This window comes from Cajanus cajan, chromosome 3 (assembly GCF_000230855.2).
Source record: "Cajanus cajan strain Asha chromosome 3, NIPB_CcT2T_4, whole genome shotgun sequence".
NCBI classification, from domain to species: domain Eukaryota; kingdom Viridiplantae; phylum Streptophyta; class Magnoliopsida; order Fabales; family Fabaceae; genus Cajanus; species Cajanus cajan.
Genome location: NC_138519.1, coordinates 80,765,657 through 80,784,065, shown reverse-complemented (window position 1 = coordinate 80,784,065; position 18,409 = coordinate 80,765,657). Strand labels below are relative to the sequence as shown.

The window sequence follows — 18,409 nt, the reverse complement described above, 5'->3', positions numbered from 1 at the left end:
TTTATAATATCTATTTGCTAACAAGAAAAAATTTAAGGATCAATTGGAATAGACTTAAAATTTGGGATATCTATTTGTAAAGGGAGTGGAATTTAAGAGGATTAAATACTTTTTCTTTTTTTTTTTTAATTTTTTCATCAGTTGCGTAACAAAAAGAAAACACTATAATAAGAAAAGTCTTTATAGAATTAAAATGAATAAATATGATGTTTTTTTTTTTTACTATAGTAACATGAAAGAAAGGCTTAATTTGTCTTTAAAGTGTCAAAGTTCTCCCCCCTCCAAGTATTAATCACAAAGTTATTTAAGAATAAATATATTTTTACTTTTTACTTGATTGGATGAACCACAATTTTAAGCAACTTTTTCACTCCAAAGGAGCATATCAAGATTAATTTTAAATATTATTGTCCCTTAGAAACCACATATCCAAATTAATTGTAATGTAATTCTTTTAATATTTTTAGTATTTTGTTTTACTATTACATTACATTTAAATATTGTATTATTATGTGTTTCATATTTTTTAATATTTATCAGAAACTAAATTGCTTTTTTTCCTTTTATTTTTAGTTGATCCATAATTTTAATTTTTTATTTTAAAATAAATAAATTTAGTCTCCTTATTTTTAAAAATATGAAGTTTCAATATTACTGTTAATTTGATGTTATTTGATCGTTAAATTTTAAGGTTATTTGATGATCTGTCACCATTTAGGTAATGTATCATATATGAATAAAAATTAAAGAATAACAAATAAAAGATTTTTATTTATATTTATTTTTATAAATTATTGGTATTTATTTATTAATAAACAAATTTATTTTTATACTTTTTTATTTTTAAATATCATATTAATAAATGTCACATCACTTAAACATGAGTAAATGTTAGAACTTAACAATTAGGGGATGTCAATTTGACAAGAGGACTAAAATTCCATATTTTTAAAGTTAGAGGAATTAAATATCTTTATTTTAAAATAAAGGAACCAAAATTTCAAGTTGATGAAAATAGAGAGACTAAAATGCAATTTAACTTTTATTAAAATGATATTAGAGTGTTTATACCATAAAAAAATATAAAACAATTTGTGTTAATATTTTCCTAAAATGAAAAATTATATATTACTATTACTTGTATAAGTTTCTTTTTTCCAATTATTTAACACTTTACAAATTTTATTGACATATAAAATTAATTTTTCATTGATTTTGACCAAAAATTTGTTGGTCTGCATGCTATTGTAAATTAATAATAAAAATTATATACTACTATTTATTATTTTTTTACATATATTTTATTCAAATTTAGTCTCATAGTTAATAAAGGTTTAAATACATTTTTATTCTTTTAATATTACAGTTATACGATTTTAGTCTTTCAAATTTTAATTAAATAATTTTAGTTTTTTAACTATTGTAGTTATACAATTTTGATCCTTAAATTTTAATTCAACAATTTTAGTTTTACAAGTACCATAATTATGTAATTTTAGTCATTAAAGTATTGTAAATATACAATATTTTTTTAATCTATTTAAGTTACATTTATTATTAATTTTAGTGGTAATAAATATATATTATATAATGATGATTTAAAAGTGATAATATATGAAACTTAAATAGGTAAAAAATTATATAATTACAATATTCAAGAGATTATAATTATACAATTTTAATACTTGAAAGATTAAAATTACTTAATTAAATTAGAAAACTATTGTCATATAATTGTAATACTTGAAAGACTAAAATTACACAATTAAAATATTTAATGAATAAAAAATATAACTAAGCTAATTATAAATAAATACAATCATTAATATGTATATTTATTCTTTGTCCTCCTAATGAAGTTAGTTGGATAACATATAAAGGGTAATTATATAATTTAATTGATAATATTGATTTGTTTTTTCTAAATTTAATATAAACCAATTGAAAAAATTCTTCCTATCATTTCTCTTCTACTTACTTCTTACCAAATAACTTCAATATCTACTATATTTCTTACTCACTTTCATTTTCTTCTCATTATTAATTTCATTGCCAAACATGACATAAACTTACTCTTGTGGTTCATTGTTTGATTTGATTTATTATTTTTCGTATTAATTATTTATGAAAATTATTAATAAGTTTAGTTATTCATTTTTCCCATAACAAATAGTAAATTAATATAATTATATTAAATATTGACATATTTTATTTAATCAATTAATGAATTTTTAACCTAAATTAATATCCTTAAAAACCTACATTAATTAATTATTTGTGTTTAAAAAACTCAAATGAATTACTATCCTTTTTTAAAAAAAGATATTAAATTAATTAATATCCTTAAAAACCCTTAATCAATTAATTAAATCATAAATGCAACAAAAAATTACAAATTTTATATTAAAAAATTTTTGGCACCAAATTTTATAAAACTAAGAGACTAAAATTGCTGAAAAGATCAAATTCATTAATTAAATATTAATCTTAAATATCTCGTTGGTTGCTAAATATATGTATTTTTTTTTCTTTTGATTTGTAAAATTGTTTGCTTAACTTTTATTATTGTAAACTTTTTTCGTTGCTTTTAAGTTTATGATGTGACTTTTTTTCACTGTTTTAAATGACGTGTCAAATAGTTAAATATTATTTCTAATAATTTAAACCATGTGATATGTGACACATCTACCAAAATAGAAAATAAAAGTTATGACAGAAACTATATATATATATATATATATATATATATATATATATATTATATTCGTTACTTATAAATACCTCTTAATATTTACGGTTTAAATATTTTTTTATGCTTGAAATATATTTTTTATTCCTAAAAGTTTTTATTTAACTTTTGGTCTCATAAAATATATATATATATATATATATATATATATATATATATATATATATTATTGTTAATTTTATTTAACCCAAAATGTATGGTTTAACTGTAGGGGTTGATCCACGTTTAAGTAAGGTCAGGGGTTCGAATCCTATCGGCCCTGAATATTCCAGGGACGAATAAAAAAAAAGGTTGTTAATTTTATTTCTTATATATTTATTTATAATTAATATTAAATATGATAATGACTTAAAATAAATTATATATTTAAGATAAAATTTAAATTTATGAAAAAATTAATTTAAAATAATGATATTAATCACCTTTTTTGTTGTTCATCATTTATCTGTTACTTATAATTAGAACAACAATGGTTAAAAAAAAAGCTTATAATAAAGGGAAAAAGGAGAGTAATGTCATTTTAAGAATTGTTGTCGTGATCTTCTTCATCATCCACCAGAGAATATTCAAACACACCGCACCAGACACCACTCCTCTCCTCTGCTGCTTTCTCCACCAAACTCACTTTCTCTCACTCTCAATCCAATGGCCGCATGTGGCTGCATATCTGTCTCCAACTTCAATTGCCTCCTTGGCGCCAGAAAACTATCCAAATTCGCTTCTTCAGATGCCACACTTTCCCTATCATTCGCTGCGAGCGACTCCATGGGTCTTACTCTGCGACCCACTTCAACTCTTTCTCCTAAGAGAAACTTTTTCTCTCCCTTGCGCGTCGTTTGCGCCGATTATCCTCGCCCGGAGCTCGAAAACACCGCCAATTTCATCGAAGCTGCTTACTTATCTTCCACGTTTCGTGCTTCTCCGCGGCCACAGAAACCCTTGAAGGTCGTTATTGCCGGTGCAGGTAATTAACGAACTATGTCTGTACTCTATACCCATTTCGTTTTATGCTCCAAAATTGTGTCTTTGCTACTAAATTTTGTGTTTTTATTGCTTTAGTCGTTCTGGGTGGTTTCAGATTAGTACCTTTCATCAACAAGTTGTTGGTCCGACAAGTCCTAACAATAACATGGTTATAAAAAATGAATACTTCGTGCTAATAAATTAAAAAAAAAAAATAGGACCCGTTAGGATTTTCTAGTGCATCATCTTTTTAGAATTTCTTTTCTCCTTTTTCTTCTAGCTTGATGTTTGTTTGAAAGTTGTTGGGCTTTGGAACTTAGAAGCCTGATTCCTTGGGCTAGGCATTGGGAGTTCCTTTCTTTTCGATGAAATTGAAGTATATACTTTTGATTACATCGTGAGTCTTTGACAGTTTGGTGTCAATAACGATAAAAATAATGGGATTTTACCATCTTCAATTTTTTAGTGAAATTTCTGATTAAGGTTACCCTGATATCATGTTGGATATTTAAAACAAAAGCGTTTGTGAGCTAATCTTTGAATTTTTGATCTGTGTCTCTTGGATTGATGTATGTTTCGAATTATCTCAGGATTGGCTGGTTTATCAACTGCAAAGTATTTGGCTGATGCTGGGCATACGCCTATATTGCTGGAAGCAAGAGACGTTCTAGGTGGAAAGGTTTTCCTGCTAATTTAATCCCATTTGTCAATAAGTTGTCACTTTGCAAATTCTGTTCATCGTTTTAGCCTGCTGTTTAATTAAATAAGTAGTTTGTTCTCGTGTTGTTATATCATAATCTAATGGATATATTGGCTTTATATGATCTATAATTTGAATTCTTGTCTTCTGAGTCAATTTTACTCGACTTTGGAATGGTCATTTTGAAGTTTATCACCAGGCTTGTTGGAGATTACCACAGTACATTCAACTTATTTATTATAATTTATAAATTGATTTGAATCCATTGTGTTTTTATGCTATTATTTCATTTTCTAAGGTTGCTGCTTGGAAAGACAAGGATGGAGACTGGTATGAGACTGGCCTGCACATCTTCTGTAAGTTCATTAAAATCTCAGGCTTAACTTTTTTTATGTCATACATTTATTGAACCTATTTCCGATAAAGAGGATTTAAAGCTAGATGATCAGGAATCTTCCTAGAGCTACTAAAGAAACTATTGAGATTTGATCCAGATTTCCATCTCAAATTTAATCCAGATTTCCATATGAGATTTGTTCCTGATTTCCATTTGATCTCTATCATTATTATTTCATATTTCTGTTTTTATTATTCTTGTTAAGTTACCATTTTATTGTATTTAATGTCTGATTGTATAATCCTATAATCAATCATTAAGTCTGATATTCAAGTGAAACCACTCAGTAAAGGAAGTAATAAACAAAGGTCATAACCATGCTTTGGTCTTCTCCTAATAGCTTAAGCTATTGATAGAGTTGGTCCTCAACACTTGGTCACAGCCTTTCGCTTCGTGATCAAGTGGTTGGAATTTTAATCCTTGTTGCCCCACTCTTTTGATTAACAATTAAATTTCAGCAAACAGGTTTGGGTTAACTTATGCTCTGTCCAAGCTTCAAGCTCAAATCAATGGGCCTTTGAATGAGCGGGCTTTTTGGCCTCTTAACATTGCTTTTGGATGAGCTAGCGCTTGGCACACATATTGAACTATTTTGATATATCTTTTTAGTTTTTCTTTCTAACTGAATCATTTACTTGCATTAAAATTTCCCCCCTCCCTACAGTTGGGGCTTACCCTAATGTGCAGAACCTATTTGGTGAACTTGGCATTAATGATCGGTTACAATGGAAGGAGCATTCCATGATTTTTGCTATGCCAAATAAGCCTGGAGAGTTTAGTCGATTTGATTTTCCTGATGCCTTTCCCGCCCCATTAAATGGTAAGATGCAAGACTTAATGTATGTGTGCATATTTAAATACCTACCTGAAGTTTGATGTCTCTGTAAAAAGCACGTTGAATGCCTTCTGTCTTTAGAAAACCTACAGTTTGGAATTTGCATCTGTGTGCTGCAGAATGTGTAATACTAACTAGCTATTCTCCTGCCTGTGTTATGGGTAGTGCCTTGAAGTTGAAAACCAGAATTCTGATTAAAAGGATGTTTAGTTTCGTTGAAAGTTCAAACGCAATACTCCAGTCAAATTTTGATTTTGAATATATCTTAATGCATTTGATAATCGTTGGAACAAGTTATGTTAAATCAGTTCCAGTATAGAACAAGCTAAACACAATATGCCAGTCAAATTTTGATTTTGATTACATCTTAATGCATTTGATAATCATTGAAACAAGATGTGCTAAATTGGTTCCATTTTATGTAAGTTGAAAATTAAAAATTGTAAACTCAAAAACAGAACATGCGTTAAATTTGTTCCCTTTAAATTAAAAAATTCAACATCAAACAGAGAACAAGCATTTGGTGTTTAGCTTGATCTGTACTCTCTTATTTCTATTTCTTTCTTCACTAATCTGGTTTGCAGGACAGGAACATATTTGTCTCTTTCAAAAAGAACTAACTGATGCTTAAATTCTTCATTTTTATTTAATATCCGAGTGATTCCCTTTCTATGATTTTGTTTCATTATGCTTTACCTTCTAAATGTTAACCAGTATTTACAAGTTGCATGCCATGAATGTGATAACAGGAATATGGGCAATATTGAGGAACAATGAGATGCTGACATGGCCAGAGAAAGTCAAATTTGCAATTGGGCTTCTGCCAGCTATGCTTGGTGGACAACCATATGTTGAGGCTCAAGATGGTCTTTCTGTTAAGGAATGGATGGCAAGACAGGTATAGAACTTGTCTTGATTGTGTAACCTTAGCAGTCCATAAATAGATTTAACTAACCTTTGCTACACCCATATTTTTCTTCTGTCATCCCTTCAAAGCCCAACGTTCACTACCATTGAGTATAGTCAGACACATCTCAGTAAAATAAAATTTCCATTTGAGCCTGATAGGTACTTTGTGATCACAAATAACCCATGCTCCATAGTCGGTTTTAAAGGACTCCAACTCTATCATAGACAATGTGGTGGAATTTTTGTTTTGATTCTTTCTGATATTCTCATTGTAAAATGAGTCAATTGTAGAAAATTTCTCTGTTTATTTTTCCTGTTTTCTCTGCTAAAATTTCTTCTTTTATTTTTGACCTAAAAAAATCTTTATAGAAAAAAAATGGAAGTACATTACTAAAACAGGTATTGCGTTACTATTTATAAAATTAAACTCCCCTTCTAGACTTGACTTTATACGTACTGATGCTTATTGTCTTCCTGGTTACTCAGGTATTTAATTTTTTTAGCACAATAAGAAAAAGAAATGAATAAGGAAAATTGGTTTTAAAAAAGGGAAGATAAAGAAGAAATAATTTCTTTCTCTTCCCCCATTCATATAAGGAGGGTTGTCTATGTCTGCATGCCTTTATTAGCATAGTTGATTCATTTGCTATTATTGAAAGAAAAATCAAACATGGGAGACAAACTGGGATATAGTTGAAGTTGTTTGTTTAGGTTTGGCTTGTACCATTATTGAAATACTAGTCATTGTGATCTGGATTGATGTGAAGAAGGGGCTTCTGTGCTCTAAGAATGGGAGAATAAATTAATTTTGTATATTAGATTTTGCTTTGTCTCTTAATTTAATGATGACAGTTGAGTATTTTACTTTACTGGAAAATATAGAAAGGATATCATAGTTGTAGTTGTTAGATTGTATTACTTGATATTTACGTAATGCTTTAAAATATATTTCATCAGGACTGAATGCAACCCTCTCATGGTCTGTATTGCAAATAATTTGAGAATAACAAAATGTTTTCTCCTTATTGTAGGGAGTACCTGAACGAGTGACTGAAGAGGTGTTCATAGCAATGTCAAAGGCACTAAACTTTATCAATCCTGATGAACTTTCAATGCAATGTATATTAATTGCTTTAAACCGATTTCTTCAGGTGTGATCATTTCCTTTCATTAAACACTATTCCAATGGCATTATTGTGTGATTTTTTAGGTCATTTCAATCTCATTATAACAGTTGAGTGGAATCAGATTAGTAAGCTCTAAGATGGCCTTTTATTTCACAAACATGTTTTGTGGAACTTGGGATCAATTTTTTCCTTCAACTAATTGTGATATTGTTAAATTCTTGAATAGGAGAAACATGGTTCTAAAATGGCCTTTTTGGACGGCAATCCCCCTGAAAGACTTTGTATGCCAATAGTTGATCATATTCAGTCCTTGGGTGGTGAAGTTCATCTCAATTCGCGCATTCAAAAAATTGAGCTCAATAATGATGGCACCGTGAAGAGCTTCTTACTAAACAATGGGAAGGTGATGGAAGGTGATGCTTATGTGTTTGCAACTCCAGGTATTTTTTTTTCTTATTTTCCCACTGTGTTAATTAATTGTTTTCTTGGCATCTTAATCTCCATAACATTTTTGAGGAATTTCCACCCTTGAAAACAGTGGATATTCTGAAGCTTCTTCTACCTGACAACTGGAAAGGGATTCCATATTTCCAGAGATTGGATAAATTAGTTGGAGTCCCAGTCATTAATGTTCACATATGGTAAGTAACTGCTTTTGATGTTGGAAACTATGTCCATGCATATGTTAGACTCCAATTTTAAATTAAATTATTACCATCATTATTATTTCATTTTGCTTTCTAAGTTATAAAAACTCAAATATTCACCCAAAAAGTTTGGAATAGAATTCTATGCAATTCGTCTTAAATTGTATTGGTGACAATCAACAAATTATAATTAATATTGTTCTTACAATTGAATGGTTGAAATTTTTTTTATAGTTTTGGTAAATGGAAATTTTATAGAGTTGTAGTTGAATAATGTCACTATCACTAATCGATGCAGTATTATACTTTGTTGACTTTTTTATTTTTATTTTTATTTTATTTTATAATTTACTCTCGTTTTACTGATATGTTTTTTTCAAAATTTTGGATAACTAACAAAATTTATTTGTAATATTTATCAACAATGATTATATTATTAGCTCCATTGTTGTAAATTGTGATGACATACTATATCATTGTTTTTGCAGGTTTGACAGAAAACTGAAGAACACATACGACCACCTTCTCTTTAGCAGGTCTTCCTCAATCCTAACACTTTTTGAAACATTTGTGATGTATGGAAGGGATAGAAATGATTGTCAATTACAAGTGACTGCATCTTGTTGATTGCCAAGTTTAGATGGAAATTTTTATTGTGATTGCAAGTGATACCATTTTGTTATTTAATAAAGGGTTTTCAATTTCCAGTACGTTGCAAGTGTCTGAGGATTTTAGGGATGAAGATCACTTCATTTTTTGCTGTGTGACCTGAACTTATTTCTTCCTTTCTTTATCGATGGCATTTGTGGATTATAAATAAAGCATTTTCATCACCTCACAACCTGTATATTTTTCTTTATGCAGAAGTCCCCTTTTGAGTGTATATGCTGACATGTCAGTAACTTGCAAGGTAAAAGTCACTTCTTGCATGTCATTGATTTGCACTGATGTATTTCCAATTCCTGTATTTTTTGTTGTTTGACACTGAATTTCTTCTGCATACGTTTGTCTGGTTGATATATCATTAAATGTTGGAATATTGTAAGTAAGGGTAACTAACTCTGTTTCACTATCTTATGCAGGAGTATTATAACCCAAACCAATCTATGTTAGAGTTGGTTTTTGCACCAGCCGAAGAATGGATTTCACGTAGCGATGAAGATATTATTCAAGCCACAATGTCTGAGCTTGCCAAACTCTTTCCTAATGAAATTTCCGCAGACCAGAGCAAAGCAAAGATTCTCAAGTACCACGTTGTTAAAACACCAAGGTTTGATTGAATGTTGGAATATTTCTTTTAGCTTCTTTTGTAAACATGGATTGTGGAATGTCTATTTTGTTACTGAACTAATGACATTCATGGTCACTACCTTAAGTTGTCTTGTGAATCCTAATGGAACTGATTACATTGTTTCAGGTCGGTTTACAAAACTGTTCCAAATTGTGAACCTTGTCGTCCCTTACAAAGATCTCCTATAGAGGGTTTCTATTTAGCTGGAGATTACACAAAACAAAAATATTTAGCTTCAATGGAAGGTGCCGTTCTTTCAGGGAAGTTTTGTGCACAGGCTATTGTACAGGTAAAATCTGTCACAAAACTATCTATGTAACTCTCAGCAAATCATTAGCAAGAAATGCAATTGTCTATACATGTTTTCTTAGTGATTTTGTGAGAGAAACTTCTTAATTATCAATACAGTAGGATGGATAACGCTATTTTGTGTTGTGGAAATTCCATACTAGAGTTCACAGCTTTTATTTGTTAATTCAAAGAGTCTTTTCATTTATTATTTTGTGGTTGAAACTTGAAACATTGTTATTGAGTTCCAATGCTCCTCATGCAAACAGGTTATGAACAATATTTGAAATTTATATGGAAGAGTTGGTGTAAATAGGATTGATCTTCTGTATAGGTTGATTTGAATGTTTTTCCTATCACTATATATCACATTGCTGTCATTGAGGCTTGCTAAAATGTTATGCAGGATTCTGAGCTACTTACTGCTCGGGGCCAGAAAAGAATTGCTAAAGCGAGTGCTGTTTAACAATTATGGTACAGTACAGGAGCAACATTTCAACCTTTGCTTTTGGTATCTGTGATCAGGAGACAGTCAACTATATCAATTCATACGAAGAAAGAAAGGTTCAGACTCTGAAATTCAGCTAGACAGCGATAATATGTGCACTAAGCTACAGGGAACAAATGACATGTGTTAGTCAATATTATAGTTTGGGTCCACCTGATAAGTGATTTTGTATTGGAACAGAATGTGTCATTCATGTGCCAAAATTGCAAGTGTACTGTTATCGTAAAATAATAAATTATTGTTCTCTCCACATGGACAGTGGTTTCTTTTTGTTCCTTCTATGGGTTTTTCTTAGGCCAATGACTTATACACTCATTCCGCTCCCAATACTATAATGACTTATACATTGATTCGGCTCCCAATTCTATAATTATTACTAAAATGATGAGTTTATGAGTTTTTGCTCAATACAAGTTTATGTCAATTAATTTATGGTGATTCAATTATTTGATTGTGAAAAAGGAACGTGAGAACAAAGTGAAAGGTAAATTTAAATTTCAAAATTTGAAATTAAAAATAGGTAATTGGTTCAAGCAAAATAAAGTTTAATTGATTAAAAAAAACAGATTTTATATTACGAATAATTAATACTTTTACTTTTGTGATGGTTGTTTTTAATTTTATATTCTTTGTTAATTCATTTTATCCTTTTAGAATTAATTGTACTGTTGAGAATTAAAATTTAAGTTTTTTTTAATCAATCAGAAATATAATTGTTAAATTTTTTAAGGTAATTATATACTGATAGCACATAATTATTAAAACTTTTATAAAAATCAATAAATTTATTACACGTGCAAATATGCGACTAGATTAAGAAGAAAAAAAAATGTTATCCTTGGCTTACCAATTAGTATTAGTAATAATATCAATATAAACGACTTAGGAGGATATAAAATTACAAGTGTGTGTGTGTGTTTGTGCGACGACCACAAGTTACTAGGTAGGAGGAATCATAAAAGATTGGTGGTGCAAGAAAAGACACATGGAAATGGAATCTATCTATCTATCGCTTATATCCAATCCAATCCCAAAAATGCTGTGGAACTGGATTTAGAAGTTAAAACAAAACAACAATGCCCATCTTCTCTGCAACGTTGGGTTCCATCTCCTTCCTCTCTGCTTCACAATCTCAATCAAACCTTTCTCCTTTCAAGTTAACTGTGAAGTCACCTTGTCAATGGCATCATTACTATCACACTACTAAAGTCTTCGTCTCTGGCAACACCCAAATTGACCAAAATCCTGACACTGGACTCCTTCAACGCCCTACTCCTCCTTCTCCAGACCCTCAGGATGTCACTCGTCAGGCTCGGGTCTGTATCTCTTGTTCATACTAAACTTTTCTTCTCCTCATCCATGCAATGCTCATTCTTAGTCATAACCAATTTATTACCACTTGTATGACATAGATATAAAGTAATAATCATATGGAAAAAACTTTAGATACATGACCATAGCTACTGTTCCTTCAATTTAAATACTATAATATAATGTCTGATCAGTTATTGCAGTGGTATGTCCTATTTAAATGCTTAAGTTGTGACTTGATCAGTACTTAAATTAAATCTAGACATTATTAGATCTTAGTTTTGCATTCATGCCTATTTCTAGCAGTGTATGTTGTGTTCTAATACTTGATTTCTGCAATGAAGTAGAGATCGTCAGATTGGAAGGCTGCAAAGGCATATAAAGATAGTGGACTCATTTATAGTGGTAGAGTTGAAAATTTTAATTCTGGTGGCCTTCTGGTTCGGTTTTTTTCTATTCTGGGGTTTCTCCCGTACCCACAATTGAGTCCGATGCATGCTTGTAAAGGTATCCATCTATGTGTTCATCCTCAACGTTTCTTACATTCTTCTTGTTTTCCTTTTTCCTAAATGTAATGTATGACTTGAAGTGTTAAAAAAATGTTTTCTTGTTTGCCTTTTTTCTAAATGTAATGTGTGGGTTGAAGACTTGAAGGGTTAACAATTGGTCTTGAACATTCTCAATTAGTTCTTCCTCTTTGTTTAATTTGAAGGGATCCTCACCCCGTCCCACGAAAGAAAAAAATCTTAATGCTACTTTGGAAAGTGTTGTTTCACTTGAATGTGAAGAACAATTTTTGAGAATTTCTGGCATAGATGAGAAAATAATCCTCACCCTCCCTGTCATATAGTTGAAAACATCTTACATTTTCCTTTTTCCCTTGGTATCCATAATCCAAAATATTATAGAGATGAAAATTTTATGATTTCCTATGTCATGTTACTGCATTTAGTCGCGTTTAGCTATCTCAACTCTCAAGCACGCAATTTAATCATCTTTGGATATATTTTAGTTGCTATGTTAGTAATAGTAGCATGTGGAGTTGCAATTGCTGACTTATTGTAGCTTTGAATTTGATTCTCTTGCGTAGAACCAGAGAAATCTATCCAAGAAATTGCAAGAGGCTTACTCTATTCAAACATACCGGTTAAGGTAACTATATTATTTAAATAATGAATACTATATGTCATCATTTTTTTTTCTGTGAATCCAACGCAATGTTTAGTCCTGAAGCTGCTGCGTGAAAGAACCATTGTTCCCTGAATCCATAAAACTAATGTAAATTCTTGCTCCACAACAGCCATCTCACTTGATCTATTTCAAGCAATATCTGGACATTAAAAGATAACAAATTCTTAGTTGTTATATCTCTTGTATTTGGAAGTATTTAGTGCTTCCTGCATCATTTTGGTATCACAATCCTTTGCTCGACTCTAAATCAGGTTATAATATTTTCAACATGCATGCTACGTTTATATGACGGGTTGTTTAAAATTTATAAATAATTGCAGTTTCTTCTAATTTTAGGTAATTCTAGCGGATGAGGATAAGAGAAAATTGATCTTCTCTGAAAAGGAAGCTGCGTGGTCCAAATTTTCAAAACAGGTCAACGTAGGGGATATTTTTGAAGCAAGAGTTGGTTATGTTGAGGACTATGGTGCTTTTGTTCATTTGCGCTTCCCTGACGGTAACTACTGGGCATAGTTCATATGTCTACCCTTTCCTTTTTGTTTTTTCACTTTTTCATGGAAAAGGTACAAGTGACATCACAGAATGATGCAGATCTTTATCGCCTTACTGGACTAATACATATCTCAGAAGTGTCCTGGGATCTAATTCATGATGTCAGAGATATCTTAAAAGCAGGTGATGAAGTGAGGGTCAAAGTTGTCGGTATTGATTGGTGAGATTTCCAATAGTTATGCTTTTTAAAGGAATTTTCTATTGATCTTCTCGCTGGTAGCTACATGTTTTGCTTTGTTAATAACCAATTATTTCAGAAGAGGTGGTTTTATATGGTTGCGCTTGTGGTTGTATATGTAATATGTCCCTTCATGCTTAGCTCTTTGAACTTGATAACCCATTGAAAATGCAAATACCCTACTTTGAGTTGAAACCTAATTTTTCTTTAGAAGAATGAGGGCAACATGGATTGAACTTTGGTGTTTGGACCGCGTGGTTATAGAAGCTTTGATACTATGTCAAGATTCAATATTCTTAAAAACAAGAAATTATTAAGTGGTTCTTGACTATATGATCTTTAACTAATCTTTGTATGACACGTAATTTAGTGTTATTAATTTTTTTCATAGATTAAAAAATGTAAATATATGCTGTATTGTGATTGATTGAGATCATGGACATAGTCCTAGATTACTTAATAATTCTCCTTAAAAATTTAGTGAAGCAACATGAGTGAATTTTATGTCTAACATGCTTGATATATGATTTCTTCTAATTTTCTACATTTGTCTTGTGTTTATGAAAATCACTTTTTGACATACCTTGGTTCTTGCAGGGGAAAATCAAGGATTAACCTATCAATAAAACAGCTAGAAGAAGATCCACTTCTAGAAACTCTGGACAAAGTAATACCTCAGGTTTGTACGGACATAATAATGTGTGTATATATATATATATATATATGAATTTTTGGGGGCAAGACATAGGTCTATAAATGTGTGTGAGAAATTTGTTTTACCAATAAATTCTATATTTCAGGATGGTTCAGCTGATCCTGATTCTACGAGCAGTATTGATAGCGGTGACATTGAGCCTCTTCCAGGGCTTGAAACAATCCTTGAAGAGCTACTACAAGAAGAAGGGTATGTTTCCATCACTTTGAAAATTTTAATTATTTTAAATATTGGTAATCAGTGTTACATCCATCCCCTGCCCCCACACGATTTTAAATATTTCATTTGACAAAAGAAGAAAATATCATTTACAAAGAAGTTTGAATAAAAATCAATTAGATGACTTTGAATGAGTTACAGTGTATGTTAAGTAATATATATGATGAGTTTTCTAATTTCTATGGCCTGACGACATTGTGTTCTGTCACAGTATATATGATGTAAGAATCAGCCGTCAAGGGTTTGAAAAACGAGTGGTCTCGCAAGACTTGCAACTTTGGCTATCTAATGTGAGTTTTAATTTATAATTCTTCCATAAATAGTGGAACATGATAAAAATAAATTATTTATTTTGGTAATAATTTTCATTTCTCCCAATTGATGAATCTGTCAACATCTTAGGCCCCTCCCATAAACCAAAGGTTTACTCTCCTTGCTCGGGCTGGAAGACAGGTGAATTTCCTTTAATTAATGTTAATTAATTAACACGCATATTACATTGAATCACTATTGCCACCTAATAATGAAAATGATGTGTGATATGATTAAAGGAATAGGCTTAAACCTATGGGGCCTTACCTATATTTATTACTATATTCAAATGTCCCATGACAATGTTTTATCCTGCGATGCAGGTGCAGGAGATACATCTGACCACATCCCTTGATCAGGATGGTATCAAGAAGACATTACAACGAGTATTGGAGCGTGTTCCCTGAATATCATTGACTCAAGGAGAACACTTCCTTGCCGATAATCAGTGATTTTGTACAGTTATATCTCACCAATTTCAGATATTCTATTATAGAGGGTATTTATATAAATCCAATATCCTTATTCTTCGATGTATCCCAAAATTGTTAGATATAACTAGTAACAAAGTTCTTGTAAAACACCCCTCAATCACAATTTGCTTGAGTTCACTCATTCAGAATTGCCAACACATTTATGCAGCTACAATAGTAAACAGTTACATATATAGGTTCTTAAGATAATCGGCCACAGCAAACATATAATACATATTTATAATAGCAATGACTTGGAAAACATATTATTTTTATAACAAGTTCTGAAAAGGGTGTCCCATATGTCAGCTTAACATGTTCAAACAGAGACCCCGGTGGCAGATGATGGAGGTGCGTCATGCTTCAGCTCAACCTCCCTCAGGCGAGTCTCAAGGCCCTTGCCTCCTCCATTGGCCAATGGATGAATTCCGTGAGCTGGCCCTGTCATATATTCCCTGCTTTTTCTTTCTTTCTCAAAGTCTATCCCCAAACGCTGCGCACAACCTACATGCATGTGTAGCAAAGCCGAAGGATCAAACTCATTATAAATTAAACTTGTTATTTTCCAATAATATGCATGGAGCCTATATTATTGAATAACAAAATAGATAAATGTACATAGAACTTGAACCAAATACATAGAAAGTACAGGAATGTGAGGAAATAGGTTGTGCAAGTAATTTTACAGTCATTTAATTACAGATCAACACATAGATAACTAAAAAAGTTATTAACAGTGATTTCTTCTTATACAATCAAGATGCATAGATGCCTAAAAAGTCATAGTTACAGTGATTTCTTATACAGATCAAGTGTATAGATGCCTAAAAAGTCATAGTAACAGTGATATATATATGATATATGATTAGATGAAAGTGTATAAGTATAACCATTAAACACTAAAAAATATACTTACTTTGGACTAGGTGATCATAGATCTGGCCATCTCTAGTGAAAGACATCATGAGCTGTGGTATCCCGTATGGGAGAGAGTGACCCTTGTCAACTTGCCAAAAATGGAAGACTTTGCCATAAGTCTTGCACACTAGCTCCATGTCTTTGCAGTGTATTGGAGAGGGAACATTTGGCAACAAGAGGAGGCCACTCTTGACCTCGTACAAGTGAGAGTGCCACAGAATCTTCTCCTCGTCGGGCAGTGTCAAGTACAGGTTTTCGGAGATGATGTACTCGAGCCCTATAAGCCTACCCTTCTTTTCGGGGCGGTCGTAGATAAGGCACTGCCTCATCTCCTCGTTCACGTGCCCGCAATAGTGGTGTGCCTCCACTTGCCGGGTCATGTCATAAGAGTAAAAGTGAAACCTACATGCATCAATAACATATCATACATAGAGCACTACATGCATTATTCATACGTAATGTACTTAAATAATGTTCAACACTTCAACTCGAATTAGACTAACAAAAACCAAAATCAACTATCTTGAACCAGTCTGGTCTAGAACACAGGAAAGCTACCTGATGTTTCCAGAGAATCGATAGATTACTGTTAGTGTTAAAATGTTTGGTCAGCGAAAATTATACAACGCAAGCAGCCAAGCACATATGTGTTTGTTCACTAGGTAGATTGTGAAACACTTGTCTATGAAAAAAAAAAAAAAACTAACAAAAGAAGAAGCATAAGCTCGTGCTCACGTACGCGCAAAGATGTTGGTGGATTTTGTTAATGGGAGTGAAGCTTTGGATAACAGCTGTGGCTGTGTCACGGAGGTAGGTGGTGGTTTTAGTTGGCTCACCATCTAGTACTTGTGGATGGGTGTCGTTGGTCGACATTTTTGGGCTGAGAGGGAGCAATATGGTTGAGATTGGATATGATGTTTAAGTTATGTAGATGGGATACGCATTGATGAAATCAAGTCTCATCACGTTCATTCATATATGATGAGTATGGCAGAGTAGTGAGGTGATTTGTGAAAGCGATGGTAATTTGACAACATTGCATGCAGCTATACACGTGGTTGAGGAACTAGACGTGGCAGTCTTTACAAACTGAGTGGCATCAAACGTGGCACTTCTAAACTATACTATGTCATGATGTTTGACTTTTGTATTAAGAGTGTATTTCACAAGCTGACTAGAAATATTTGGATGAAAATAATTTGGTTTAGTAGGAAAATTTATTTTACTTGCTCTTACTTCCTATCAAAGTCTATTCGGATAAATTTTGTAAATACTTTTAAAAAAATAGATAACAGAAACAAAATTAGTTTCTCTATAATAACTTAAAAATAAGTTTAAAAATTAATATGAGAGAATTTTTACAGATTATTTTGTGTATAAATTAATTTTAGTTTATAGAAAAAAATATTTTATTTTTTCTCCTATAAATAATTATAGAAATCAAAGTTTATTCAAACATACAATCTTATTTCCATAAGCTATTTCAAAAATTAATGAGCTACTAACTTTTTTCTTCCTTCATAAGTTAGGTTTTTTAACAAAGATTAACTATTGTAAAATCTTGCAAGTATAAGATGATGTCAAGAAAAAAGAAAATGGAGTTTATATAATTTTGTAAACTTTAAATAAATTTTAGTTAAAAATAAAGTGTTGGGAATATTGTTAGAAATTTCATCTTTCTAGTACTTTCTAAGAAAAAAAATTAAATGAAATAGTAAATATATTTAACATAACCGCAATATAAAAACTAATTAATATTTTATCTATCTAATAAATGCGAGGATCAAAAAGAAAAAGTTGCAAGAAAATTTATATATTTATTTTTGAAAAAAGAGTAATGGCTCAACCTTACCTTGTACGCAAAAATTCAAGGTTCAAAATATATGAATCATTTTGGCTGACCGTGTCAATAAATTCTTCTTCTTTTTTTTTTATTTGGAAGAAAGTGAGAAGAAACATTAAAGAAGAAAGTACGTAAGCTATGGGAAAAAGATTTTCATAACATCAATACAAAAGAGTTAATAAAATAAACATAATTCTTTTAAATAATTAAATCATTGATTATAGATGAGTTATGATGAACTAAAGATTATGCATATATATTGACCACTCAATATATATATATA

The 18,409-nt window shown here is 30.9% G+C and overlaps 3 protein-coding genes across 3 annotated transcripts; 2 read left to right on the top strand and 1 right to left on the bottom strand.

Annotated features, from left to right (window-relative positions):
• Nucleotides 1–3,273: 3,273 nt before the first annotated feature.
• Nucleotides 3,274–10,664, top strand: PDS3 (phytoene desaturase 3). The gene is made up of 13 exons (XM_020357799.3): nt 3,274–3,713; nt 4,303–4,391; nt 4,711–4,768; nt 5,474–5,629; nt 6,394–6,542; nt 7,585–7,704; nt 7,907–8,120; nt 8,219–8,321; nt 8,816–8,863; nt 9,192–9,237; nt 9,410–9,597; nt 9,745–9,907; nt 10,313–10,664. The coding sequence occupies exons 1-13, from the start codon at nt 3,395–3,397 to the stop codon at nt 10,370–10,372; spliced, it is 1,713 nt and encodes a 570-aa protein (XP_020213388.1). The 5' UTR covers nt 3,274–3,394; the 3' UTR covers nt 10,373–10,664.
• Nucleotides 10,665–11,418: 754 nt separating this feature from the next.
• LOC109796790 (Nucleic acid-binding proteins superfamily) lies at nt 11,419–15,507 on the top strand. The gene is made up of 10 exons (XM_020356588.3): nt 11,419–11,730; nt 12,073–12,232; nt 12,816–12,877; nt 13,253–13,412; nt 13,508–13,628; nt 14,244–14,325; nt 14,447–14,550; nt 14,792–14,870; nt 14,983–15,033; nt 15,216–15,507. Exons 1-10 carry the CDS (start codon nt 11,491–11,493, stop codon nt 15,297–15,299), a joined length of 1,143 nt encoding a protein of 380 aa, XP_020212177.1. The 5' UTR covers nt 11,419–11,490; the 3' UTR covers nt 15,300–15,507.
• On the bottom strand, nt 15,480–17,245 carry LOC109796796 (oil body-associated protein 1A-like). Its single transcript, XM_020356601.3, has 3 exons — nt 17,023–17,245; nt 16,282–16,685; nt 15,480–15,869 (listed from the first exon to the last, which is right to left on the bottom strand). Exons 1-3 carry the CDS (start codon nt 17,154–17,156, stop codon nt 15,685–15,687), a joined length of 723 nt encoding a protein of 240 aa, XP_020212190.1. The 5' UTR covers nt 17,157–17,245; the 3' UTR covers nt 15,480–15,684.
• Nucleotides 17,246–18,409: the final 1,164 nt, after the last annotated feature.

Bases quoted from the DNA above. Each gene is read 5' to 3' on its own strand.
- PDS3 (XM_020357799.3), top strand. From the start codon at position 3,395: ATGGCCGCATGTGGCTGCATATCTGTCTCCAACTTCAATTGCCTCCTT. The intron at 8,864-9,191 runs GTCTTCCTCAAT...TTCTTTATGCAG, and splicing joins GACCACCTTCTCTTTAGCAG to AAGTCCCCTTTTGAGTGTAT. The intron at 9,598-9,744 runs GTTTGATTGAAT...ACATTGTTTCAG, and splicing joins CACGTTGTTAAAACACCAAG to GTCGGTTTACAAAACTGTTC.
- LOC109796796 (XM_020356601.3), bottom strand. From the start codon at position 17,156: ATGTCGACCAACGACACCCATCCACAAGTACTAGATGGTGAGCCAACT. The intron at 16,686-17,022 runs GTACGTGAGCAC...TGATGCATGTAG, and splicing joins ATCCACCAACATCTTTGCGC to GTTTCACTTTTACTCTTATG. The intron at 15,870-16,281 runs GTAAGTATATTT...ACATGCATGTAG, and splicing joins CTATGATCACCTAGTCCAAA to GTTGTGCGCAGCGTTTGGGG.
- LOC109796790 (XM_020356588.3), top strand. From the start codon at position 11,491: ATGCCCATCTTCTCTGCAACGTTGGGTTCCATCTCCTTCCTCTCTGCT. The intron at 14,871-14,982 runs GTGAGTTTTAAT...TCAACATCTTAG, and splicing joins TGCAACTTTGGCTATCTAAT to GCCCCTCCCATAAACCAAAG. The intron at 15,034-15,215 runs GTGAATTTCCTT...CCTGCGATGCAG, and splicing joins TTGCTCGGGCTGGAAGACAG to GTGCAGGAGATACATCTGAC.